The sequence below is a fragment of the Vigna umbellata genome, chromosome 2, assembly GCF_029865625.1.
Source record: "Vigna umbellata cultivar VRB3 chromosome 2, Vumbellata_1.0, whole genome shotgun sequence".
NCBI lineage: Eukaryota > Viridiplantae > Streptophyta > Magnoliopsida > Fabales > Fabaceae > Vigna > Vigna umbellata.
Window position 1 is genome coordinate 42,798,722 of NC_142166.1, and position 27,746 is coordinate 42,826,467.

A 27,746-nucleotide genomic window follows, 5' to 3' on the forward strand; every position below is an offset into this window, starting at 1 on the left:
TTTTTATAATTTTAATTAATTCTTCATTTAATAAATTATTAAAAAATATAAGTATACATTTTTATATTATTTTTTTTATTTTTAATATTATCTTTTTATAATTTATAATTAGTTGGTCATTAATAAAATTAAATTTCGAAATATATATTTTATTTTTTCTTAAAATAATATTACTTCAAAATTATATATATATATATATATATATATATATATATATATATATATATATATATATATATATATATTAATAATAAATATTGTTTGTATTATCATATAAAAAGATTATCATTCTAAAAATTTATTTTATTATTTTATCTATTTGATTTGTTTTTAAACTTATTTACCATAAAAATATAATATATTTCAACTATATCATTTAATATCTAATAAATTATTATTTTAGTTGTTAAATATAATTATTGTTTTCTCAATTTTAAAATTTTTGTATCAATTTTTAAAATGTCAATTAGGTATAAAATTCAAGTTATATTTTCATTGAATTTAATTCATGATATGTATTTCTAAGAATTATTTTAAAAATTTGTTGATTTTAAATAAATAAATAGTTACTTTTTTAAAATGTGTGTTATTAGACATATTTTAATCATTATCAAAAATATTCCTAATGTATTTTCAATATATTTATTATTAAAAAATAACTTATATTTAAAATATTAATTCATTTGTTTTATATATTTTTTCATTCTTAATTTTATTTATTTATAGTTTTTAATTACTTTATCATTTAATAAATTATTAAATAATAACTTATATTAAAATATTATTTATTTTCTATACTAATTTTCATTTTTAGTTTTATCCCTCTATTATTTCGAATTATTTAGTTGGTCATTTAACAAAATTAAATTTAAAAAAATATATTTTACTTTTATTTCTTAAAATAATATATATTTATTAACAATACAAAATGTTTATACCGTCGTATAAAATTTTTTTTTTTCTTAATCAATTTAAATCATTATAGACATTCCTAAAACTTATTTTAAAACTAATTTAATTTTAAAAATAAATAAATAATTACTTTTTTTAATTTGTATCTGTATATTTTAGTCAAAATTAATTTTTTTTATTTAATGTATTTTTAATATAATTATAATTCAATAACAACTTATATTTAAAAAATTAATTATTTTTCTATGCTATTTCTTTTATTCTTAATTTTAACTTTTCATAATTTTTAATGACTTGGTAAGTTATTAATAAATTAACTTATAATTAAATTTTTTAATCATATTATAGTGTGTGTATATATATATACACACATTTTTCAGTTGGTACATTTTAGCAATATGTACCGAGTTTTAGTACATAAAAATATTCTCATATATTATGGATTCTAAGTTTTAAGGTTAAGGATATTTGAATAAATTTTATTCTCGAAACTAAAAAAAAAACAAGAAACCTCGAAACCTTTACTCATATTCCTCGTTCATCTCAACCTTTTCTCTTTCATCTCTATCATTCCAACATTTTCTCTGTAATCCCAACTGAAAAAATCAGAAACACTCGTCTAACCTTAATCCACCTTCCTGAAGATAAATTACTAATTCTAAAATTTAAAAACGAAATTTGATAACAATAAAAAGGAAAAATATATAACACAACTCTCCAATCAAAAATCAACATCAACATCATCAGTTATTTTGTTATTAAGGTGGAAAACAAATGAACGAACAGAGCAAGAACAACAAACTGTGGTGTTGCGGATTGTTGTGTGTGGGTGAGAAAGAGTACAGAGATGAGAGAGAAACAAATTGGCTAAGTAAGAAAGGTGTATTAAGGTTAGGCGAATGTTTCTAATATTTTTTTCAGTTAGGACTACATTAGGAATAACAGAGAAAATATTGGAATGACAGAGAAAAGATTGGAGTGAGAGAGATAAAAGAGAAAAAGTTGAGAGAAATGAAGGAGGTAAGTAAGGGTTTGAGGGTTTCTTGTTTTTTTTTAGAATGAAAATTATTCAAATTCCTTTGAGGTTAAAACTTAGAATCCATAATAAATGAATGAAGTTATTTGTGTATTAAAACCTGATACACATTACTAAATTGTACCAACTGAAAAAAAAAATGTACGCAACTTAGCAAATCCTAGAATTTACTCTACCATATGTTTTTGTGTTTATTATTTGTGGTTTATCCACTTACGGATATTGTATGTTATTTGTAAGTAGAAAATACTATAGAAAAAATTATTGTGAGGTTAAAAGTTTTAGATATTTAGAATAAAATATATTTAATCATTTCGAACATCCCTATTTATGGAGGTTTTTTTCAATTAGGTCCTCGTATTCAAAATGGTCTCAATTAAGTCCTTTATTGTGTAAAATTGAATCAATTTAGTCCTCGCCGTTAATTTGGGTAGACGGCGTTAAAAATAGTTGTGAGAGGTAGAATGACGTTACCAAATTTTACTAACATGGTCTGAGTTGAATTTCTTTTATTTGCATATTTAAAAAATATTAATTAAAACAACTCCAGGGAATGCAAAGGGTGGTTATCAAAAACCCAATGATTAGAATAAAACTCACCCAAAAGAATCCAGACGCTGAAATGAGTCTTCTTAAACTCATAAGGAAGATCTTCTTCCAAAACCGGATCGTCCTCCTCCTCATCACCCTTCTTCCCTAAACACTCAGATTAGGCCAGCAACCTCAACTGTGAGGACAGAGTGAGAGGGTTTCCATTGAATTCCTTGATTCCTTAAATTAGGATTTCAATCTCCCAATGTAGGGATTTCAATCTGCAGTTTTTTTTTTTCAACGATCGGTTTCCTCTCTTTAACAGTCGCGTTCACGCTAGGGAGTTAGTGTTTTCCATCATCACTTTCTGTCCATATTCAAGTTTTTTCCCTTTGTTTGCTCTTTCACTTTCTCCATAGACAACGATTTCCCGATTCCAGGACACCCGCAAATGTACAGACTCCCGGCCTTTCTCCATAGACAAGTGCAATGCTAGCTTCACCGCCTTTATTTGCTCACCATCTATTATTCAGTCAACAAAAAAAAGTCAAAAACACCACTACATAAGAGGACATTGAGAAAGAAAAGAATCTCGACTCCTACTCCACTTGGGTTTCACAGCTACCGGATCAGCTTGGTTTTCATCTGTGCTGAAATTGTTTACTTGCAAACGAATGACAAGCAATTGATTGATCACAGGAATTGAAAGAGATGAGAGAGCATATGTAGGGGAATTAGGGTTTTGAGAATTACATTTCGGGAGTGAGAGAGGTAACAGGAGAGAGAGTGAAAGAAGTAACAGGAGAGAGAGTGAGAGGTAACAGGACACGTCATTAAAAATTCCACCACACTATTACACGTCATTAAAAATTGCACAGTTAACAAATCAAACTACATTTTTAACGCCATCCAATAAATTTAACAACAAGGTCAAAATTCACTCAATTTTAAAAAAGGACCTAATTATAACTTTTAGAATAAAGTACCTAATTAAGAAAAACCTCCAAGAGATAAAAATGTTGGAAATTATTAAACCAATAAAATATTACAAATTTTACAGAGGATGGTAAATCATTTTATGCATTTATATGTTAATTTATGTTTTTATCAAATAATGCTTTAAATTAATAAGATAAATTCGACTAAATTAAGATATTAGATATATTTGAATTATTTAATTTTTAATTACTATAAATTTGTTTTAATATAATTACACAAGTTTCAAAGTATGCATGATTATAAAGAACCATCAGCCTTTTAAAAATATATATTTTTTGTTACATGTACAAATGAAACAAGCTAATATATACATTGATTAATTTAATAATTGATTTAATATAGTATTGTGTAAAAAAAAGGATAAATTTTGCTATGAAAGTTTCCGAGAACATCGGAAGCAAGAGCGAGAAAGGGACCAAAAGACAGATGCTCACAGTGAGAATCTGAGTGCGGGAATTGCTTACTACACCCCCATTGTAACCCAATCAATTTAAGGACAATATCCAAATGCTCGTCACCATACCCAATTTTCATTGTCATCCTCACTGCTATCGCCGCCGCCATCACTAAACAGAAGAAAAAGAGAGAAAATATTATAAGAATCCATTCCAAAAAATAATATTTCATATTTTCGAAAAACTCCTTCTAAAACTTATTTAATGTAGGGAGTGCTCCGAAAAATTCATTCCAAAAAGTTTTATATACTTTCTCCAAAATGTATTCCAAAAATTTGTTTTAAAAATATTTTCCGAAATATATTTCACGTGTTCCGAAAATTTCATTCTGAAAATTCAAAAACTTTGTTTCAGAAATTCTGTTCCGAAAAATTTCACTGCAGAAGTATTATTTCAGATATTCCAGAAATCCTGTTCCGGTCGGAAGTACGAAATGGTTATTTTTTAAAATCGACATGAGGGGTGCAGAAAGCAATTGACTGTGAGTGCGGAACAGTAACTTACTTGCTAGCAAGTTAACATTTTTCATTGGCGAAAAAAATACTAAAAATAAGAGACTACTTTTTCTATTTCCAAATAATCTTATTGATTTATTATATAAATATTTTTAGTAATATCTTTTTATCATTTAAAAATTATAACTAACTAAATTTGTTGTTGAAGAAAATGAGAAAAAAATTGATATCAAATATTCTTGATGGTGTCAACAAAAGGTGTACAAACTGAAAGCAATAAAAAAAGAGGTGAAATTGATTGTTAAGTTGTGTCCACGGGTAAAAATATAAAAGTAAAAGATAAGCATAAAAAAAAGAAGGAAGAAGGAGATGAATAGTTAAGAAGGCGTTGCAAAAAGAACAGTGCATAAAATTTTAATTAACTGTTGAATTAATACAACTTAATTTAATTTGAAGACAGTTTAACTTAATAAAAAGAGATCTTTGTAATTTGGTTCCTCTTATGTTTAGATTGGTAGTTTCACGCACTTTACATTTTTCTTTTTACACTCCCATATTTTCTTAAATAACATAAATGTCCTTTTACTTTGACTAGGGTAAAAATCTAATTACTCTCTCTTTATTTACTTTCTCCCAGCTTTCACAATCCTAGCACTGCACTCATTTCATACTTTCACCCTCTCCCTCACACATCCTACACTCCACAATTTCTCTTCTCTCTTCCTTTCACCACCTTCAACCTTCTCCTTAGCTTCCCTCGTTTCCTTCCTTGCATCTCTTTCTCCACCCACCATCTTCTTAATCTCACGCACATACTCCATTTTTCTCTCTCAAGTAAGTTTAATTTTTTATTTATATTTTTATTGTTTATATGAAGATAATCGGAGAGGTGAGAAACTAGTTAGGTTACAAACTTCTAAATCAGTTGTTTTAGATAGATAACTGGTTTATAAAATCCGACTAGTTTAGTTTGATAGGTGAGTCAAATTTAGAAATTCATTGAAGAGGACGAGATCCATAAGAGAATATATACTAGATTTTGAAATTCAGTTTAAGGAATATATCGAGTTTTAAAATTTGATTGAGAGAATATATTGAATTTCAAAATCCGGTTGAGAATATAACAAATTTTAAAATCTAGTTGAGGGAATACATTGGATTTTGAAATTTAGTTTATGAAAACACTAGATTTTGAAATTAGGTTAGGAAATATATTGGATTTCAAAATCTAATAAAGAAAATCAGAAATCCAAATCAAGGCCATGTGGGTCACCTTCGCTAACGTGGAGACTCATCTCATTGTATATTGTAGTCGGAAGAGAAACACAATCGCAGAAGAGAAATGAATCTATATCAATATTGTAGGTGAGTTTCACCGCTATGAGTGCCGTACATCGTGGGTGAGCTTGGCCAATGAAAAGTCTCAACAAAAAGTGCAAGAAAACAAAAAAAATGGAGAAGAAAAAAAACTCACTCACCATTCACTTGATCTTAAGCCGTGACAACAACGTTAGGTGGAGGTGTTCAAAAACAGAAAAGGAATAAAGAAAGATGAAGGAATGGTGGAGGAAGGAAAACAACTTCTACAGGATTTAGAAACGTAAAGTTTAAAAAAAGAATAATCCTAAACATTGTTTAGACTTCAGTTTTTATAAATAACCGAAACCCAATTAAATAAAAAATATTAGTGACATATTAGAATGAAAAATTTTAGACATAAATTCTCATTAAATCAAAATGTGTATATACTTCAATTTTTATTAGAATCAAAGTCGAAACCTAAATATTTTTAATAATATAAAAAATGCCATCATATTTTAATAGGTTTCAATTTTCTTAAAACTAAGACATATTAAAGTTAAATGAGTTTTATGAACTAGTGCATATACCCAGAACCTACATCCAGTATTAATAAAATATATATATTGATTAGTATAAATTCTTAATTACATTAAATAAATATTATTTTATATTTTAATGTAGTTTTTCTAGAACAAACTAATGTTATTTCGAATCAGAAAAAGTTTTATAGGTATCAAAAATTTATTTTTTATGAATGTTTAACATTTTCTTAGCATCAATTGAAATTATTTTAATTTTATATAATTAATATTTTCTTTACTAAAATCAATAACAATGTAGGTCATAGTTATATATTAACTAAAATTTATTGAGATTTTGTCAAACAACATTTGAAAATTTGTTTTTGGTCCTTGTTAACAAATAATTTTTGTTCACAACAATGAGATTTTAACTTATATAAATTAAAGTATTTTAATCAATATTTACATAAGTTTATTAACACGTTTTTAAAATTATTAATTCATCTATACTCATTTATCTATTAATGTGAATAAAGTGGCACTTTTGTTTAATTTTTATTTTTAATAAATTTGTATGTGATGATAAACGAAGGATGAACTTAAAATTATAAATATAATTTAAATGTTAAAGTTTATAATAATATTGATACTATTTAAAAATGATCACTTTTTTCAAGGAATGCTAATTATATCGAAATCTAAAGTGATACTTTTTTAATGTTTTTTGAAGGTAATTTCATTCTAATAAAACATTTGAAAACACAAATTTAATCCAAGTGTCTTATAAACTTTTTATCCAAACACTATTGAACTAGTAAGAAGCGATGAATACATAAATATTCGATAAAGGAAATCTAACTGCCGACATCCATGATGAATGCCATTTGATCGTAATTGTTATTATTTGGTGGATGATTTGAAATTTAGGAAGAAAGGAGCATGCATGGCGTTGGTTGCAGAAGAGGCAGGGGAAAAAGGAAAAGAAGAATCAACTAGGGTACGACTGAAAATGAGAATTACAACATTTGTAGTACTAGCTAGGTAGCACCATATAGACTAGAGGGGTGGAGAGAAGATAGAAAATTTTGTAAAGAATCACGAAATTCAACTTGCATCCGACAAGACAATGAATCCGTACGTTTTTGTGTGTGGCACGTCTGCAATAAATAGGTGGTAGTGTGTAGATGCGGGTACGATTGTGCGTGCGTGAGAGTGTACGACACGACACAGATTGGATTGGTTCTTGGTAATGTTCCACATTCAGAGTTACTGAAGTAGTCGGTGGCAGGTGGTGGTTGATTAAAAGTTTGAAGTTTAGAAGCATGAGCTTTAAACACAGTTTGGTGTGCGCATGCATTTGTGCATGGTGGAGTTGTAGTTGTGCACAATTTGCGTCATGAATGGATAGCCACAAACATGTGTCGTCATGCAACTGCTTTCAAACTGCACATTCAACTTACACTCATCTCGTCAAAATACTTTCTCTATTCTTCATACTCATACACTTCGTCTAAGTACCTTAATTTGAATTTCCTATCCTTAATTATATGAAAACGAAAATTATTAACTTTAATTGTTAAATCAAATATTAAACCATTTACTTTACAATTAATTAGAAGTTCATGTAGTAAATCAAATCATTAAAAGATATATTATTATAACAAAAATCAAACATATAGATATCTCAATTGATTCTTTTTAAGTTTATTGTTTACTTGTTATTATTTTACTATAGTTATAATAGTAATAATTATTATTATTATGATATTCTCTTCTCTCATTATTCTATTATTATTAATAATAGTATTAGATTAATAGTCATAATCATAATAATGATAAAAACATACATCAAATTCAAGAAAAATAACATATATTATTTTAACTTATGTTTGTTATATTTTAATTGAATAATTAAGATTAGTGATTTCAATATTATATATATATATATATAGGGGTTTGCTAACGCGCGTACGCCTGTTTTTCAGTTGGTACATTTTAGCAATGTGTACCGGATTTTAGTAGACAAAAATATCCTTATATATCATGGATTCTAAGTTTTAAGGTTAAGGGTATTTTAATAATTTTCATTCTCAAAACTTAAAAAAAAAAAAAACCCCCCAAACCCTTACTCACCTCTCTCATTCCTCTCAACCCTTTCTCTTTCATCTTTCTCACTCCAATCTTTTCTCTGTCATCTCTGTAGTCTCAATTGAAAAAATCAAATCAGAAACACTTGCTGTTAAATAATCTTACAAAAAAATGATTTTATAATGAGTTTTCATCTTATAATTTTTGTCTTATCTAATTTTATCCAATTTTCACAAGCATAAAGGAATTGGTAATTGACCTGGAAAAAATTCAGAAATACTCGCTGTTAAACAATTTCTTACAAAAAATGATTTTATAAAGAGTTTTTATTTTATAATTTTTGTCTTATCTAATTTTATCTAATTTTCACAAGCATAATGACATCAAAGGAATTGGTAATTGGCCTGGAAAAAAATCAGAAACACTCAGTTGTTAAACAATTTTTTACAAAAAAATGACTTTATAATGAGTTTTCATTTTATAATTTTTGTCGTATATAATTTTATCTAATTTTCACAAGCATAATGACATCAGAAAGAATTGGTAATTGGCCTGGAGGGTTTTTTTAGAGATGATGATTCAACAAATACAGATGATGAAATTAGAGAGGTTAGTGAAGATGGTGAAATTGAAGAGATCTTGAATGAACATTAAAGGCATGTGTTTTTGATTTTTTTCAATTGGGGCTACAATAGGGATGACAGAGAAAAGGTTGGAGTGAGAGAGAGATGGAAGAGAAAGGATTGAGAGGAATGAGAGAGGTGAGTAAGGGTTTGGGGTTTTTTTTTTTTTTTTTTTTTTTAAGTTTTGAAAATGAAAATTATTAAAATAACCTTAACCTTAAAACTTCGAATGCATAATATATAAGGATATTTTTGTCTACTAAAACCCGGTACACATTGCTAAAATGTACCAACGGAAAAACAGGCGTACGCGCGTTAACAAACCCCTATATATATATATATATATATATATATATATATATATATATATATATATATATATATATAAATTCTCATTATATACGAATGGCTATTTTTTTTCAAAATGGTTATGCTAAGTTATAAATGGTTAAATCAAAATATTAATGGTGTAGTTCGAGATTATCCTAGTTTAGATATATGTAATGATATTTTTAGAAGTTTTGAATGAATATGTAGATGATTTTTCAATCTTTTAGGAGTGTAAATTTTAATTTATGTTGTGTTTATTAGCTGTTTATGTTTTGGAGCTTAAAGAAAGAACTTTTAAATGTTTTGGTTAGAAAACGATTGTATTTTAAGTTGTTATAGTTATTTAGATGAACGAGCAGTTTTTTATAATCTTAGAGGAATAATATGACATGATAATATATGTAGTTGCATTTTATATCAAATATTTAATGCTTTTCATGAAAAATATATTATAGTGATAAATTACCTAATTTGATTAAATACCATAGTTTAATGTTTTATCGTATTTATTTAGATTTTATTTATAATAAACACAATTGGGGGAGGTTTTTGACCGGGGAGTCAATGATCAATGAAATGTGAGTCCAACATTATAAGAAATTTACACCACTCTTTACCCAAAACCTTAAGACGATGGGTTAATGGGTATACTCACTTATAAACCACTCTACTTTCAAATTTCTATTTAATGTGAGACTTATACTCATACTTGATTTTCCAACAAAACATATCCCCATTTATTCCTCTTACATTATTCTATTTTAAACTTCCACGTATATCATATCAGTAAGAAAAGTGCACTAATTATACGCGTAAGAAATGTAATTAAAAAAAAAGAAGTTAATTTTTCGTCTTTATGATATATATTGAATTGTTTATCACTCATCCTTCTTTACCTTCATCGAGAAATCAGGATTCCTTCCTAATCCATAGGCCCACCCAATTGGATATATATCATCTATTTTTAAAAGATGATCTTCAATCATACTTCAATTGAAACATAAAAGCAATAATACACCAAATTTCTTTAATTAATTGGTTTTAACTTTAAAGTTTAGGTAGCCAACTGACTATATACACAAAGAATGTTAAAAATATTTAATTAAAAAAAGGGAGAAAGTGAAAATCTCTTTCTTTTACTTGAGAAATCTAATTAATAATATGTAAGTTGGCAGGTAAATTTGTTAATTATAAAATGAAAAGTGAACCAACTTGTATATTTTTTATTTATGTCATAAATCAAAATGAAAAGAAATATAATATACCTCTTTCGACTATTAATTTATTAGATTATACAAAATAAAATTTTATTTTTATAAAAATGAAAAGTAATTAACTTTTGGAAACAATCATCGTCAAACCATGCGATGAAGCACGGCATTGCCAAAATTTTAAAAAGACAATAAATAAATAAATAATTGAGGGTCGTTATAGATTGTGAATAGAATAAAGAGAAGCTGAGCCTCACAAAAAATAATTAAAAAAAATTATGATGGGGAATCTCGAATGCAAGAGCTACTCCAAAAAGACCCTGACCTTTAATTTTAATTATTTACACTGGCAATTGGCAAATAAAAGATATATATGTAAAAAGATGAAATATAATAATTTTATTCCATTTTTATAAAAATAGGGTGACGTTTTAAACACTAATCTTATGCATTATTAATATAAAGTTTATAAGAATATTTTTTAAAAAAAGTTAATGTAAGATTAACCATTTAAAGGTTTTCCTTTATTTTCATTAAACTTACTAATAATATATTATAATGACATATAAGTGTAACATCTTTCATGTTATAAAAAAGGGTAACTCGAAAAACTTCTTTACTGTCGTGAAAGTTACTTTAATGATGTAAGTTGTTTTATATAGTTATTTTTTTTTATGACATAATAAAAAATTTTAAATTTATTTTCGTCAAAATCAATTCGTTTAACAAATTTTAAACAACTCTTATTCTTAGCATTGAGTTACTTAGAAAAACATTTAATGCTTTTCTTACATTTAAAGTGCCACCCTTAAACATTTTCTACTATAGATATTTTAAAAGGTAATTCGATTTTAATTAAGAAACAAAAAAACAGATAAAATAGGAACTAATTTAAAGTTTCTTAAAGCATCCAACTTTTTTTACAAGATTTTTTTATTAAGGTGAATTCTATAAACAAGTAATTTTAAAATAGTGATTTTAAATTAAAAGTTTCAGTAACATACTATTGATTAAAATGAATAATAAATATATCATAAGTCGTAGACTCTATGGGCATGGAAAATTTAGTGAGACACGCGCACACACACATATACATATATATATATATATATATATATATATATATATATATATATATATATATATATATATATATATATAGTTTTCGCAATTGGTTGGAAGAGGCACATGCAGTGGCCAAGCCATGGTCACAGCCTCGTAAGACCGAACTTACGACAGGCATAAACACTGATGCCTGAAACCGTGTGAATTGCGCGTTTCTCTCATTGTTTTTTCAGAACAAAATCTACCACCATATAATAATCTTCTCTCTCTCTCTCTCTCTCTCTCTCTCTCTCTCTCACCACCTCCAACAACTACACCTCAAGTTCACCTGTTTTATTTTCCACACAACACAATTATGCTCTTTTGACAGATATCAGATCAGGCACAGCAGATCTTGGACCCGAATTACCATCCCTTCAGAAAGTTCGTTTTTTTAACCACAAATGTTCCCTCTGTATGTGCGAGAGACAGTGTCTGTGCTACAATCACCAAGTGTTTTTGTTTTGGTCAGGTTAGTGTTTTTTTTCCTTTGACCTCTCAAACCATCGCCAGGTGTCTGCTGTTTGTGTTTTTGCAAAGATTTTGAATTCCTAGCATATCCATTAAATCAGTATATATTCTTATTTGATGGATGCAGCATGAGTATGGGCTGCAAGCTTGAGATGTCGTATATAAATATTGTTTCTAAGAATTTATTCTTGTACTGCAAGTTTTAGTTGGTTGGCATACATTGTTTATCTGAATTTTTGAATGGTTGGTTGGTCTTCTTCCACTGCTTAGGTCTATTTCAAAAGACAAATATTCGTGGAGTTTTGAGGAGTAGCGTCATATACTACAACTCTGGCCAACTCTCTAGCAATATTTTCACCAAGTGTTGAAGGTGTCGGTCCTTCCTTCTGTGGTTCGCGGCTTTGTGTGGACAGGCTTCTATTTCTTGTTCTGCATCTTCCCATCGATTATGGCTAACTTTTGAATCACTCTTGCTTCAATGTTACCGCTATATTTGAGTCAGACAAGATGTGAGCGGCAATAGGATTATAGGAATCGTACGAAGTTGGAATGCGCAAAGAAGATTGAATAGAATTATAAAAAGGATTCAGAACAAGCTTTATCTTTTGTCATGGCCTTGTGCAGGTGTCTCTCCTTTTTTACTGGAAAGAAAGAGAAAAACAAGGTAACAGATATGCACTTATATTGGGTGTGCTTGATTTGTATTTCAAAAAACTATATTGGGTGTTTTCATCTACTGTTTTCAAAAAGTATTTTTTAAGTAATAAAAACAAAATATAGTAAACAGATATCCACACTAAGCTCTTGTCTCCCACACGCAGCACCACTTTAACGACTTAGATCCTTGAGGTTGGACTACAAAACAGAAAAACTGATGAGAAAATATCGTATACCTTACCTGCTTTGTTTATTTCTTCAGAGTGCTGCTGAAGGGTCTGCAACCGGGGACCTTAAAGCTCAACTTGGCGAAATACAGCACCCGAAGATTTCATCAGAGCGTCGTGATTTGAAGCCGGCCACCCTTGATGTCACGGTACCCTTTGGTGTGCAGAAGAATTCAAGGGGAAATGTGAGGATTATGAATCATGAGAGTCCTGCTAAAACTGAAGTGGAGGAAGCTTATGAAGGAGAAGACGAGCATGAGCAGTCTCCTTCCATCAAGAGGGAGCTCTCTGATTTTGATCTTCAAGTCCACCAAGCTGCTGCAAACAAAGGAATATGTGATCCATCAAATGAAGAGTTAAAATACCCGAGTCTGTATGAAGACCAAGCTAACATTCAATTCGAAGACACAGACCATAAATACAGCATAAAGAGTAATGATATGATCCAAAGTGGACATGTCAGTGATCCCGGGATTGGCAAGACTCACTTTTGGGCTTCTCCAGAGCTCAAGAGATCTTGTTCTGACCTGGAAAGAAGGGATGTACTTATGAAGACTGCTCATCTCTTTCCAACTTCCAAGTCACAGTCTTTTGAGGATTTACACGGATTATCAGCATATCAGATGGTTAATCTAGAAAGCCCCAGGTCTGCGATGACTCACTGCAGTGCTGATAAAGTGATGTTGAAAAGGCATTCCTCAAGTCAAGTTCTCCCTTCAAGAAGTAAAAGATTGTGGTGGAAGTTGTTCCTCTGGAGCCACAGGAATATACATAGGTCTAAGTTAAGCAAATCGACACAGAAAAATCCTGCCATTGCTGCTTTGAGTAGTCAATGTGGGTACTCCTCCGACACCCTTGAACCGAAGCAAGGCAAGGCATTGAGACACGAAGAATCACCCTCACCAACCTCATCTTTTGGGGAATACTTTCAGAAAAGATGCGATGAACAAAATATTGTTGACCAAAGGTGGAGCAGATTTCAGAAAGACCATTTTGGATTTTGGCCACAAAACCAATGGGTTGCTTTCTCAGCCGAATCATCCTCGCTTAGCAGAGTGGATGAGTGGGTGAAAGATCTCGAAATTCAGCAGCCACCTCCCGAGGATGACTTTGGTGACGAGGGCATTGGAAACATTGCCTTCCCACCTTCTCCTGATAATGGTAGATCAATGGCAAGAAGCACATCTCAGTTGATTCGACATTCAGATGCCAATATTTCAAAAGAGATAATGAATGCCAATAGTCTGGTCCAGTCCCTGAACCCCGCCTCAACTGGTGCTCATATATCAGGCATTGGTATAAAAGCCATTCCCTCTCTTTCACACTTCTTCAGTCTCCGCTCTGTCAATTTGTCAAGCAATCTTATAGGTATGCTTTTCTGAGAGAAAAAAAAAAGTTACCTTTAACATCAGTTAATCATAACGATAACACTAACTAAACTGATTCGCTCTCCTTATCATTGATTTGTTAGCTCACATCACGCCTGGATTTCTCCCAAAGGGTATTCATACCCTGAATCTTTCAAGAAACAAAATCAACATTATTGAGGGCCTCAGAGAATTAACCCGGCTCCGGGTACTTGATTTAAGTTATAATCGCATCTCAAGAATTGGACAAGGTTAGTTTCTATATTGGCTGATGCTCAATGAAGGTTAATTTGTAGGCCTGTGCAGTATTTTCTATAATTTAGTTACCCTCTGTGTTCTTATCAGGATTATCAAATTGTACCTTAGTCAAAGAGCTATATCTTGCCGGGAACAAGATAAGTGATGTTGAGGGGCTCCACAGGTTACTGAAGCTGACAGTTCTGGACTTGAGCTTTAACAAGATCGCAACCACAAAAGCATTAGGCCAGCTGGTGGCTAACTACAACTCACTTCAGGCCTTGAGTCTGCTAGGAAATCCAATTCAAAGCAACATCAGTGATGAGCAGCTGCGCAAAGCAGTTAGTGGTCTTCTTCCAAAGCTTGTGTACCTGAACAAGCAATCTATAAAGCTTCAAAGGGGACGAGAAATACTCACTGATAGTGTTGCCAAAGCTGCACTTGGGAACAGCGGCCACAACTCCTACAGAAGAGTACTGAAGAAAGGTGGTGGCCAAGGAGGGCCAAGTTCCTCAGGTGTGCATAGAGGCGGTGCTAGTGTTTCCCACAAAAGCAGGCACAGGTCAAGGAGCCAAACTAAGCGTCATTAGTTCTCTGTGCAATTTATCAGTCTATTTCTAAGACTTGAGGAAGTGGAGGAGTAATTTTCAAACATGTTTTTACCAATATTTGCTTCAACCTGAAACCCACCTGTGGAATAAGCGTTGGTTGTGATTGTTACTGTGTTTGTTTCAACCTGTTAGTTATCTTGAGCGTTTGATCAAGACTGCTCCATTCGTGAGAGTCTCTTGGTTAGACTTGGATGTAGAACAGTGTTCATCGTTTAGCTGGTTTCCCGATATACTTAAAAGTGGAATAATGAAGATATGAAAATCTGTGGATTTTCATCTTGGAGAAGTTTTTCTGCAGCCTTGTTTTTTTTATCTTTTTTTTGGCAATGACGCCACACTACGTTTAAACGTTTTAAGTTGCTTTGAAATTCCCTCACTCATTGTCATTCGTAGTGATCAATGTTGGATGTAAAAAATTTGGAACTGAAATTGAGAATGTTCCATGAAACAGTACATAATCAAATTGTCTGCCAAATCTGTTATATAAGGTAGCCCAGCTAAAGATGATAGCTTGTAAACATGCTAATAAACAGCCTCAAAAAGGAAGAAAAGGGGAAGCATAAACTACATAATAAAAGAAATTTTAATACAGAATAGAGATATGCGATCTTAAATATATACATATACAGAAGAAAAAGAAGACAGGGTAGCAGTTTGTTGACCACTGTAGACAACCGAAAGAATAGCAACAAATTTAGAATTTTATATTATCTTGTTATTAAATACTTTTGAAAAATCAATTCTTATGGTTTTAAGTAACCTATTGTTAGGTGTGGCTACTTAACGAGTGTACCTTTAGTATCAGTTAATAACATAATATGTTTTTATATCTTTAGGTTTGTGAGAAAAGTTCAGTACAACTTTTGAATTATTTTCAATTCAACTTTCACATTTTTAAATTTATGTATTTAAATGTATCTAGTCTTGTATACTTATCAGTCATCATTTTTTTTTTCATCTTATGATTTCCTTAAATAAATTTTATTTTCTGAATCTTCGATAGAAATGATCGAAATCGATCACGACTTTCTAATCCAATATTAGATTAGTATATCTTGATGCTTGCGTGCTCAATATTTCCATGGTAGTTTCAAAAAGGGTTTCATCGATAGAGTATTTCACCCACCCATTAAATTAATAATTTTCCAGGCACTGTTTATGATGTTTAGATTACTTTTAAATAATTGCCTACCTGAGCAACACCAGTGGTTGCTGGTTACACAATGTCGTATGCAATAGTAAAGAACTTCCGAAATCATTGTTTAGTTATTTGATTTCTACTTTTACATCATTACCTGGCGTGCTATAATTTTTGTTTCCGCAAATAGGAACAATTTGGGGGGAGACTGGGACAAAGACACCAATTTGCTTGAAGCAGAAGCAAAAGACAAAGAAAAATAATGCAATAGTATTCATTTTAAGGGGAATGTCAGCACACTACATCTCATGGTTATCACATTTAAAAAAGAGAGTCTTGAAAGAAGTCAAAACTAACAAATTTCAATCAATAACAGAGAAAAACTACTGAATTTTTACGCAATTGAGGAAGTATTGATTGTATACTTTATTTTAATGAGTAACGAAGAATTACAGTACAAAAACTATGGAGTCGAAGAGGACCCGTGAAGCAATTAACCAGCATTGGTTAAATTGTCCAAAGACACTCTAATCTTTTTCAATTCCCTTATAAAATAGTCATTTGATTTCTGTTTAAGAGCACCCTTAAAATGGAAGAGTTCCAAATTCCAATCAGTCTTTGTTTTCTTGACTTTCAAACCCATTTCATTCTCCTCACTCTGCACAAATTTCTCTTCCTGGGAAGCACAACGCAATCAACTCAAAAACATCAAGTAAAATGATGCTCTTCCACCCCGGGATCATGTTCCATTTGGTCTACCTGAGCATACTTATAAAGCTTCTCATTAAACAAGACCTGGGGATCCTTCTCAATCATAGCCCCATTCTCGTCATAGGCATCCTTCAAGAACACAGCCCAATTCATCTCAGTCCCGGCCAAGTAAAACGCTCTGGGCTGTTTCCGCAGCATCTGATAAGTATGCTTCGTCAAACTAAACTCCTCCTTGAACTCCACAAGGTGATGAATGGATGCCCTCTTCTCCAACGTCAAGCTCAAGAACTCATGAATCAACCCAACCCGATACTTTTCCGCCTCCAACGTCCACAAATCAAACCTATGCCCATCCGAATAGGGAGACACCAAGGGAAGCGAGTTCAGCAAATCAAGCTTCCTATTATCGTCCAATTCCAAATCCAAATCCTTCCCATACTTCACCGGAAACCTAAACTTCCGCTTAGCCGAATCCTCGTTAACAACGAACTCCCTCTCAAGAGCACTCACGGCGAGAAGCGGGTCCCACTTCACCAACTCCAGCACCCTCTTGCCGTCGCTATCAACCGCTATTTTGAAAAAGTCAGGGTATTTGGCGACCCTGTCGCGGAAATCATCGGGGATGCCAAAGAGTGTTCTGCAGTGGTGGATTTTGCTCAAGGGAATGCGGTTGCGAGCGGACATCATAAGGAGTTTGCGAACCTTCTCGACGCGGTTCAGTTCCATTGCGTCCATGAGGGAGTGCTCCTCAGCGAGAAGGTCCTCCATGAGATCAGTGAAGCCAAGCCATGACTTGCCGTCGGTGTGACGGTAGGTTTGAAAGAGGAGGGGGTGGCGCTGGAGGAAGCGGGAGACCTTACGGCCGCGCGGGAATCCGAGCTCGCGGTGGAGCTTGCCGGCGTCATCGAGGCGGAGGACGTGCTCCGGCTGGGCGGAGAGGAACTGCTTGGAGCGCGTGACGAAGCGTAGAAGGGCGTCGCGGTGGAGAATGCGCTCGAGAGAGGGGATGAGGTTGGGCTGAGTTTGGACCGGAGTGGTTCGAGGGCTGGGCTTGGACTTACGTTTTTTCTTGAACTTTTTGGGGGTTTTGGTGACGAGGAAGGAGGTGGAGAATGGGGCTGTGGAGGAGAAAAAGTTAGGGTTTAGGGTTTTTGAGGATTCGATTGTGGAGACGAAGGAGGAGAAGCGCCAAGCCATTAATAGCGGCCAGAATCATTGATCATCAACGCTTTTATACGTGTGGATAGCAATCAACGGTGATTATATGATCTAAAAGTACGTGATTAAAAAATATATAACGCAAAAATATTATTTCCGACCTGCCGGATTCGAACCAGCGACCTAAGGATGTCTGTTAACAACTACAGTCCTCCGCTCTACCAACTGAGCTAAGGTCGGATTTAAGAGTAATAATCAACGCTTATTAAATGATCCAAAGTATGTGATTTTAAAAAAATATTATAAATGATCTTCACAACACTTTTTTAGTATAAATTTGATGTTAAATGATGCATTTTTCTGTAATGTCATCATAACCCTTGTTGTATGTCATAATTCGAGGAACGTATAAAGTTTTCTAATAAGGGAGTAAGAATACAAATATCTTAACTTAATTCTTCTTATTTTGTTTTACTTGTTGCCTTCAAAGTGTCTGCCTTCTTAAAATGATAATTTTGTCCAGATTAAATGTGAACTTTATATATATACTCAGGATATTGTTCTTAGTTATTAGCCCAATTCAATTCCAATCAATGAATTCCTGATTAAGTAGTTTTAATAGGATCCTCATTATTTATTAATTCTGATTTATGTTAATTGAGAAACCCTAATCTTCGAATTAGGAAGATGAACAGTACATATCCTTTTACATTAGATGTTAGACCACCATCCAATGAAACCAATCCTTAATACGTAGTGCTTCAGTTTTAAACCATTATGATGATTGAACTTGAATTATAATAAAAAAAAATGTTAAATTAACTATTAACTGAAATTGTTATATGTAAAAAAACACAAAGATGCGAGTTTATATAACATAGCCGGACATGCACATTGTGAAGAGGTAGTTACCATTATCTGTCCAATTCAAGTAATAACCAATTCACCTCTTTAATGTGACTAATGATGGCATTTATACTAAAGTTTTCAACTCAAATGAAAGATTATTGAAATTAACCTGAGATAGTGAAAACCAGATAAAGGAAAAGTACCCATACACTGCGCCGTAATTTGATTTTACCGATGAGTCACCTTTGGAAAGAGATGAAAACTTGGATCACACTCTAAACTGATTCTCCAAGCACGGAAATATAACTGAGCTTTAATCATATAAGGTAATTCCGGCATAAGAACCCAATTAGGTAATTTTCAGAGGCTAATGTTATAAATGAGCTTGATTCCACGTTATAAATATTGACAAGATTTATCAAAATATGGTTTTTCTGGGGTTTTACAGGAATGAGAGCAGAAAAATAATTGTATAGGGATATGGGGGGAATTTACTTATGTATCATCTCATCATTCATCTTGCTAATCTTAAATCATCATGTGTGTAACTGTACTCAGATATCACATGAAAAATTGAATGAACCAGTATATACTTTCTTCATCCGCTCTGCTCTGCTCTGCTCTGCTCAGCTCCTCGTTTGATAATTACAAGGCCCTATGTATATATGCCTTACGGCTACATAGGAGTTGTGGTGGTATCATTGACGAGAATTCACTGTTTCTTCTATGGTTTCTTTTTTCTGTCCAAAATTTTCAATCCCCACCTTCTATGGTGGAGCATTATGATAATAAATCAACACTGTGAAAATGAATATATGAATATTATGGTCTAATTTCCTCTGGACTTTTAATGAATTAATTTCCCTGTTTCTTAAAGAAAGCTTTCTGACAGATCAGGAGTCTCTGATCGCTGTCACTTTCAATTTCTACAACTCGAGCATCCCACTTTAGCCGTTTCGTTAGAGCTCTGGCTGACTCTATAAAAGGAACTGTGTCACGAATTATAATCCAACCCTGCAAATATCATCACCAATTGTCACCATATCAAATGGCCTAAAAATATACCAATCCATTCAAAAGGAACTACCTAAGCTATCTGGTGATAGCCTCCTGCAAATCTAAACCCCTTAGTACCTAAGAAGAATCCATTTTAGCTTTATGCTTCCACAGGTGAAAAACAAAAATCAAAGCTTTCCCAAATGCACTTAATTTGATGATCACATTAGAGTTACTAGGCTGACCCTAGTGATTCTTAAATGGAGATTGAACTTACTGCACAATGAAGATGCATACCCTACATATATATACAATACCATGCTGATAGTAAAATTTTTAAAACTGGCGTCACTGTCAAAAAAAAAAGTAAGGCCATAAATCACACAATATTAGGCAAATTGGCAATAAATCTTCAGCCAAATTAATATCCAGTTAGTACTAAATCACATGCTCAATCCAGGCCATTATGATTTAATTTAATAAAGAAACAGAATCTATTGCATTGCTTTATGACAATAAAACCCAACCAAAGTGAAATCAAGAGACTCCTTTTTTTATGTGTTTAGCTAAGGTTTGGAAAAGGTTATCCTCACTCCAGTGTATAACAAAAATAGATTCACGAATGTTCATAGCTTTATATATTTATACCTTATAACATTATCGGATGATGTGGGTAGGAAAACAAAACACTGTAAAGTTAAAGGACCACAAATGAAAAGTCAAAGCCCCAGAGTATATTTACATACCTCCGGCCGAAGTATCCTGTCAATTTCAATGAACACGTCAAGCATCGCACATCTGTGCTGCTGAGCGAATTCAAGGGACAAAAGTCCTGCTGCATGCACCAAGTCATACGTTCTAGGGTACGTTGGAAAGGCCTCACACCTAGAAACCACAGAAGATCAAAATTGTAAGAAATATGTAACTGGCGACAAGTGTTCAGAAACAATGCCCTTTTCAATTAACAGTGGCCCTTTCACAAGGAAGATAAGTTTAGAATATTTAATCTAATCTGCAAAACTTTGGCATGTGATAGAGTTTAAAGATATAAAACCATTCCTAAGCACCGTTTAAAAGCTTAAGTTTAAAGGTGAGTCATTCCTTACAGCTCCTATTCACAATTTAATTTAATTTTGGCGTTGAGTGGTATAAGGTTGTTCACTGTTCATGCTTAAGCACGAATAGCTTTGTCATTAAGGGAAAGTTAGTGATAGGTTAAACTAGTTCTTGACTGATACAATCTTCAATATTTATCAACTATTTTCCAAGAAACAAATGCTAAGATGGATGTGTGGTCACTCAAGAAAGGACGATACACAAAATATTTCTATACAAGGAAATATAGGTGTGATACCATTTGAATCAATAATAAAAAGAGAATTTTGTATGAATTTTAGTCATGTGAAAAGGGGGAGAAGGAAATCAAGAAGGACAATGGAGAAATAAGAGTAATCTCATGGTGAACGATTATCTCCAAGGATTTTGTCTTTTGACAAAACCAAATGACGTCATGATTCCTGTAGTTATCTTACCCAATGAGATAAGGTTTTTGTTGCTGGATTACCATAATTTTTCAGACAAAAAAGTCAGCCAACTGAATTTACTTATTTTACATCAAACAAAACTAAGAAACAGAGAATATTCAAACCTAACTGCAAATGTTATATCCTCCCCACCAGAACTTAAATAAGTTCTGATATGTACAAGGCATCCACCATGGAACGCTTATGTCACAAGGAAAAATTGAGTAACTGAAAGAAGTTAGTTTAGAGGGGCAATTATGTGTGTGGATGAGAGTTATTTTATCAGTTATGTGTTGCCATAACATAACTATTTTACTGGGCAGTTACTATATTAGACAGTTACAAGTGTTATAGTGATATATGGAAGTTTGAATGTATGTTCGAAAGAGAGAACTATAAGTCGTCAGGGCTTAGGCCTAACAATCGTTGTCAATTGTCTGTGAAATTTCTTCAGCCTAACAAGTACAGTACACACAACCAACTTTAAGGCTCTAATGGTTACATTTTACACAAGGAAATCAATAGTTCTATATATTATGAAGGTATCAAAATGTTAAAACAAAATTGGAAGAAAAGGCAAGGAAGAAATATTTTTAGCATATGGCCTAGAATTTCAGCCAAACAAGAAAAGGGAAAACAAAGAATCATGAAATTCTAAAATAAGAGAAAGAAGCATAAAATACCAATCATGCATAACGCCAACATAACCTCGGTCCAGGATCAAGGGAAGATAGTTGGGTGCATTCGAAGGAACCACATTCATTACCCATACAGATTTTCCAGCGTGCAACAGTGCAGAATTAAAACCACCAAAATGAGCACTCATGTCAAGCACATTTCTTAGCATGTTATAAGGTGGCGGAGGATCCTCATCACCAGGTCTCTTTGGATGATCAGAAAATATTAAAGGTGATAGAAGAGACCAGTAATTACGGACTGATGCTCTCCAGCTCTCAGAATCCTCAGAAAATTCATCAGATTGCAACCCTGATGCAAGTAAATAGACACGTATTAAGATAACCAACCTGACAGCAGATTTCGTTCAGTTATATAGTACAGTGAAATCCTTCCGTTAAGAGGAATGTAAAAGTAAATGTAAAAGAATACAACAATTACCAAAGTTTTCAAGATCCTTTTTGTTCAATTGATCTCTGGAAGGCCAAGTTTGCCTCTGCTCAATAGAAATCCAACGGCTGCTATGTGTTCCTCCTATGCAGTTTTTTAATTCTCGATAATATGGAGACTCCACATCATACCCTCTGCCACATAAAGGAGGGGGAGAACTGTTCTTTCTGGAAATCCAAACAGACAGAAAATGCAAAGTATTAGGAACGTCTATAAAATTGTATGCATTATACGAATTTGGAATAATGTGCTGAAATAAGTGATAGTGGAGATTGAATAATTATTGAAGGTTTTTTTTAAATATTTAGCAGTACTGATGTGGCTCTTTATATTTATAACTGTTAGAGCATTGTTATAGCATTAAAGTTATTTTTCAATCTTTGAAATGTCCTTGAATGTCAAATTGTCATGAAGAATATAAGCAGAAAGGAAAAAAAAATAAAAAGAATATAAGCAGAAAGGAAAAATAAAAATAAAAAATAAAGAGTAATTCAGTTTCAAATTATCGTCCTCTTGTTCTAAATTTTCTGCACAATTTTAAAGAACGAATGTTTCTTGGGTGTTAAATACCAGCATCACCTCTCGAATACCACCAACACAAATTCATTTTCTCATGTAAAACAGATCCTGGTTGTTATAAATTTCTTCCCAGGATATACAAAGTGTAATATATTTTTATCAAACCATGTTACAACAGTGATACCTTGAACTGTAGCAACTCTTTTGACTTGTTTTCTTCCATACGACAGTTTCATCTTGCTGTGAAATCATGTCCCAGCAAAGATTTTCAGCAAAACTTTGTATTAACTTCCATCTTTCTTGACTGACTTTGTCACGAGCATTTGTAAGCGGTGAAGTCCACACAACATAACCGCCTGGCCTTAAAAGTCTATCAGCTTCAATCATGAGAGTGCCATCTATGCCATGGAATATGAAGGTTAATAGGATTTAAGCAAAGTCCAGATATTCAGGGAATTCACCTCACTGACTACAAGGTATTATACAATTACAAAATGCAGAAGTTAAGGCCAAGTTAAAGATTATAACTAAATTATCAGATTCTTAAGTTTAAACTTTGAAAAGGGAATAATAATTACGAAAAGAGGCAGCTTGATGGATGAAATGTATGCAGAAACGTGCATCAGCAAGTAAACTCCAATTTGTTGGGAAGTTCAATGACTAGGAAAATAAACATATAAGGTATAACCATATTTTGCTATTATGAAGTTTGCAGTTAGAGAATGGGAATAGTATTTAATAATAATTTTAATCTAATGGATTTTGAATAAACATTTTACAATACTAAACGGAAAAAAAAAAATTTAAGTACAATGTTTTAGCCTGAGATGGTTCAGACAGACATTTAACTACAACAAAGAACCAGTTTCCTCTAATGTACAGCACACACCCTCCCACCCCCAAATAATTCTGCAGTTCAAAATTAGAATTACGCAACAAAAAAGAGTGAGTGGCATCTCACGGAATATTTATAGTGCAAGCAACATAAATGAATAGAGTAAGAATTTAATAAAAATGGGAAAAACAAATTGGATTAGTTGGAACATCCAGAAAAAACATAGAAGGCCATATATAACTATCATTATTTCTTTTTGGTTCCCAAACAGTAATGTAGACATAGGTGGGGATCAAAATAAAACACAGGAGGAAAAACCCAGTTGATATAAATCAACATATGAACTGTGTCCAAAATTTCAAAATTAAAATAAAATTAAAGAACATAAGAATGAATATGTTGCAATAAGAAAAAAATACTTAGATTGAAATTGGAAATCCATGTATAATCATATTTGGAAGATAACCATAAATGTTCTATGACTGTCAACAGTTAATATTTTCCGTGGTTCCACAGGAGTGTCGATGGATGGTCTAAGTTTACTTGTGAAACAATGGAATACCAGCCCTCAATGTTCAATTCCCGAATATGCAAAAATGGAAAGGTATAACTTGAGAAGCAGAATGAATAAGTACTACAGTCTATAAGAACAATTTTTTTCTTAATTTTTGTTATCTAATTTCTCCTTTTACTGGTAATCATAATCCAACATCTTCTTTGGAGTTGCCAAATAAATGTGCAGAATGACAGAATTACAATGACCTTATAGAAAATAGTAGGAGGTAGGTTTTCAAAGATACCCTTTCGGTCCCAATCGATGCCACATCTGGCACAATGCAACATGTCAAAGGAGAGAGATGGATATGGCAATTGTTTTGAATTGAAAGAAGCAACCATAGCAGGAAGACCCCTCTCAAGTGTAAGCTGAACTTGACTGCCAGAAGGCTCATAGCTTGCAATGCACATAGTTAAAAGTTGATTCTGAAAGAGGTGTGCTCCAAAGCTACCGTAACCACAGTCAATATCCAGTATTGTTCTAACCTGTATATTCAGAATCTCAACATGTTCAATCAATGGAATATTATAAACAAACTTTAATAACTATGTTCACATTCAATACCACTATAACCCTTCTGAAAATATATCACAAAACCCTCTAAATACAGGGTACAAAAATACTGTAAATACATAGACCCCTCAAGTAGATGAGGACATGCTGTTACACCAAAAATGTGAGAGACTTATTCCATTAGCCTATTGGATGCACTTAAAGACAACCAATTGAATCTTTATAAAGCAAGGTAAATAATAATAGGACGGTTCAGATATAAACAAGATTAACACTTCAACCAAAGGAAGAATATTTGGATTTTCACTCGTTGTTTGAACAAAATACCTTCAAGATAATTAACAATGATATCTATTTTAATATTAACAATGGCCTTAAGTCAATGCAGATTTCTACCCATTTATCAACATTTAAGCAAAGTAGACAAGTTTAAGTTTCTACAACTAAATTTCACTGAATTATTGGAAGATGACTATAATTGATCACCACAAGAAATAAAGTAACAAATCCTTAATCACACCATTTCCAATGGAGAATAAACATCCATTTACCCCTGCTTTTACGAAGTTGGATTCATTTCTGAGCCCAATCATTTCAGCTATTTGATGTGAATAGTCTTCCACACCATCAAACATAAGAGAGGCTGAGCGAAAGGAAATTTGCTCTTCATCAAGCATCATCATCCTATAACCAAATAAAATACATGAAAACTTTAAGATGAAACAATAGCTCAAAGTATGACAGCAAATAGGAAAGACATATCACTCACTCACCTTTTGGTTAAGCTTCCAGAAGAAAGAACCTCCTCTGCAGTGAGTTTAACATTAGCAACCCAGATAATATCCCTTCCAGTAGGCCACCTAAGAGGAATTTTGTAATTTGATGGTGAAAGTAATAAACAATCTTGCCTGAGTTCATGGCCACATTGCCGGTCAAACTCATTGCCATCAGAAAAACCAAGAGCTAGATTGTCAGAAACATTAAAGCAAGGAACATAATTTTCAAACTCCTTATAACAAAATTCCAATTCTTTCAGCCTTGAGGGAGCATAAGATATCTCCCCTATATCCAACAGGTCCGACACAAGTTGCTCATGGAGTCTTCTGTAACCATGATAAATTTGACCCCTTGACGCAGTTGAAATTGAGATGGTCCACCAAAAAGACCCCGCAAGAGCAAGAATAACTACAAACACTAAACTAAACTTCAAGAAAAAAAGAATCAACTTATGCCTATTTCTTGGAGTGCCAATAATGTAGGGGTCAGATGATAAACCATTCTCAGTGATACCTAACATGGAATTAGAATTATCTGATAACAACCTAAAGGGAGACCTCAAGGGTGAGGGGTAAGTAGAGGAAAATCTTCTATCAAAACCTTCCTTTTCTGTCTTATCTTTGGATTGGGAGTCCCACGAGTCATTGTTTCTTTCAGGGATCCGAATAGGTACCCCTCTGTGTAGAGGCCTGGACATTCTCTAACCAATAAGCTAAATGCTTAGCGTGCAAATCCTCTATGAATACACCCAGAAACCAATACCATCATTCAATGTGAGTAAAGAAAAACATTGAGTGAATCCTCCTCCAATTCAGCAAGCACAAACCTAGCATTAAAAAGGAAAACGATGGTGTTCAATTAAAATTTGACGAAGCAATTCAAAACAACAATCTAGAAAATAAACCAAAAAAACTTCCTATTCAGAGATTAAAAACCTGGGAATAGGGGAAAGAAAGACCGTTAATAATTTCAAACCACCAGATCCATCACAGACCCAATATTGAGATGTATAGGTACCAACACATGATTTAAATCATACAAAAAAAAGGATAAACTTGAGTGGCAATTACAAGTCTGAACTCGGAAAGAACAAGATGCGAAGAAGTTAAAGTTGAAGTAGAGAACAACATATGTAGGTGGATAACAAAAGAGTAATATCACTTTCAGCTACTTCCATCAACATTAACTAGACTCTCATTAAAGAGTAAGCTCGTTTTTCTTCTTCAAAAGAAAAAATCCTTGTCGTTGCGTTTCCGAATCGCAACCCAAAACCGAATCACATATAGTAAATAGTAATTTCCGTAAAAAAAAAATAAAAAATAACTTCGTTAGCCTTCCCAATCGAAACCCAGAGTCATACAAAAACGGAAGCACGCTTTGTTATTTAAAAAAGAAGGAGAACCAAAACGAAAAAGAACAATTTGACGTACCCCAATTGAAATTGAGAGAGCAAAAACAAAATCCCATTTAGATCAATGCAGGAAGCAACACGAAAGAGCGACACATTGGGGAGAAGCGTCAGATCAAAGGCAGTGAAAAAGAAGAGCTTTGGAAGGAGCAATGACGGGTACCTCCTCCATGTTTGAGACAAAAAGCGAAGAAGAAGATGAAAATTAAGAATTCCGAGAAACCAGGTTGAATTTTATGGCCACTTTGGTTTATTGGTGCACACCACTTACAGAAACAACACAACACGTCCCTCTCTCTCTTTATGTCTATCCCCACTGGTTTGAGATTTTGCTTTGGTTTCCCTCTGTAACGTATCTCTCTCTTTCTCACACACAGACACACTCGCAGCTTCCAATGCTAACTCTGCTTGTGAAACAAACGAACGAAAGCATAAGCAACCAGATTTTGTACTGATCCGATCGTGACTCGTGACACTACCTCCAGAGCCAAGCATTAATAA

At 32.6% G+C, this 27,746-nt stretch overlaps 3 protein-coding genes and 1 non-coding gene across 5 annotated transcripts; 1 reads left to right on the plus strand and 3 right to left on the minus strand.

The window, feature by feature from the left end:
* The first annotated feature begins 11,652 nt into the window (after positions 1-11,652).
* On the plus strand, positions 11,653-15,423 carry LOC124836766 (Outer arm dynein light chain 1 protein). Its single transcript, XM_047311965.2, has 5 exons — positions 11,653-12,039; positions 12,309-12,702; positions 12,958-14,290; positions 14,394-14,540; positions 14,635-15,423. The coding sequence occupies exons 2-5, from the start codon at positions 12,649-12,651 to the stop codon at positions 15,114-15,116; spliced, it is 2,016 nt and encodes a 671-aa protein (XP_047167921.1). The 5' UTR covers positions 11,653-12,039; positions 12,309-12,648; the 3' UTR covers positions 15,117-15,423.
* A 1,095-nt stretch (positions 15,424-16,518) lies between these two features.
* LOC124836770 (Ubiquitin carboxyl-terminal hydrolase family protein) lies at positions 16,519-18,326 on the minus strand. The gene has a single exon (XM_047311970.2). The coding sequence runs from the start codon at positions 18,181-18,183 to the stop codon at positions 16,984-16,986; it is 1,200 nt and encodes a 399-aa protein (XP_047167926.1). The 5' UTR covers positions 18,184-18,326; the 3' UTR covers positions 16,519-16,983.
* On the minus strand, positions 18,300-18,384 carry TRNAY-GUA (transfer RNA tyrosine (anticodon GUA)). The gene is given in 2 exon segments: positions 18,300-18,335; positions 18,348-18,384. It is a non-coding gene; the product is annotated as a tRNA-Tyr (tRNA).
* Positions 18,385-19,296: 912 nt separating this feature from the next.
* LOC124836768 (putative pectin methyltransferase QUA2) lies at positions 19,297-27,716 on the minus strand. Of its 2 annotated transcripts, none has more exons than XM_047311969.2 (9): positions 27,409-27,716; positions 25,834-26,663; positions 25,612-25,744; positions 24,792-25,032; positions 23,341-23,554; positions 22,629-22,804; positions 22,196-22,499; positions 20,736-20,874; positions 19,297-20,007 (listed from the first exon to the last, which is right to left on the minus strand). In XM_047311969.2, exons 2-9 carry the CDS (start codon positions 26,532-26,534, stop codon positions 19,849-19,851), a joined length of 2,067 nt encoding a protein of 688 aa, XP_047167925.1. In that variant the 5' UTR covers positions 26,535-26,663; positions 27,409-27,716; the 3' UTR covers positions 19,297-19,848. The 2 variants fall into 2 exon arrangements, with proteins under 2 accessions (XP_047167925.1, XP_047167924.1); XM_047311968.2 differs by having other exon boundaries at positions 27,268-27,716.
* Between the last annotated feature and the right edge of the window lie 30 nt (positions 27,717-27,746).

What these genes read in the sequence shown, in the direction of transcription:
- LOC124836766 (XM_047311965.2), top strand. Translation starts at nt 12,649, where the DNA reads ATGGCCTTGTGCAGGTGTCTCTCCTTTTTTACTGGAAAGAAAGAGAAA. An exon ending in TTTGTCAAGCAATCTTATAG is followed by an intron (nt 14,291 to 14,393) that starts GTATGCTTTTCT and finishes TTGATTTGTTAG; the next exon opens with CTCACATCACGCCTGGATTT. An exon ending in CATCTCAAGAATTGGACAAG is followed by an intron (nt 14,541 to 14,634) that starts GTTAGTTTCTAT and finishes TGTTCTTATCAG; the next exon opens with GATTATCAAATTGTACCTTA.
- LOC124836770 (XM_047311970.2), bottom strand. Translation starts at nt 18,183, where the DNA reads ATGGCTTGGCGCTTCTCCTCCTTCGTCTCCACAATCGAATCCTCAAAA.
- LOC124836768 (XM_047311969.2), bottom strand. Translation starts at nt 26,534, where the DNA reads ATGTCCAGGCCTCTACACAGAGGGGTACCTATTCGGATCCCTGAAAGA. An exon ending in CATCGATTGGGACCGAAAGG is followed by an intron (nt 23,555 to 24,791) that starts GTATCTTTGAAA and finishes TCCATGGCATAG; the next exon opens with ATGGCACTCTCATGATTGAA. An exon ending in GTTGGCGTTATGCATGATTG is followed by an intron (nt 20,875 to 22,195) that starts GTATTTTATGCT and finishes TGTGGTTTCTAG; the next exon opens with GTGTGAGGCCTTTCCAACGT.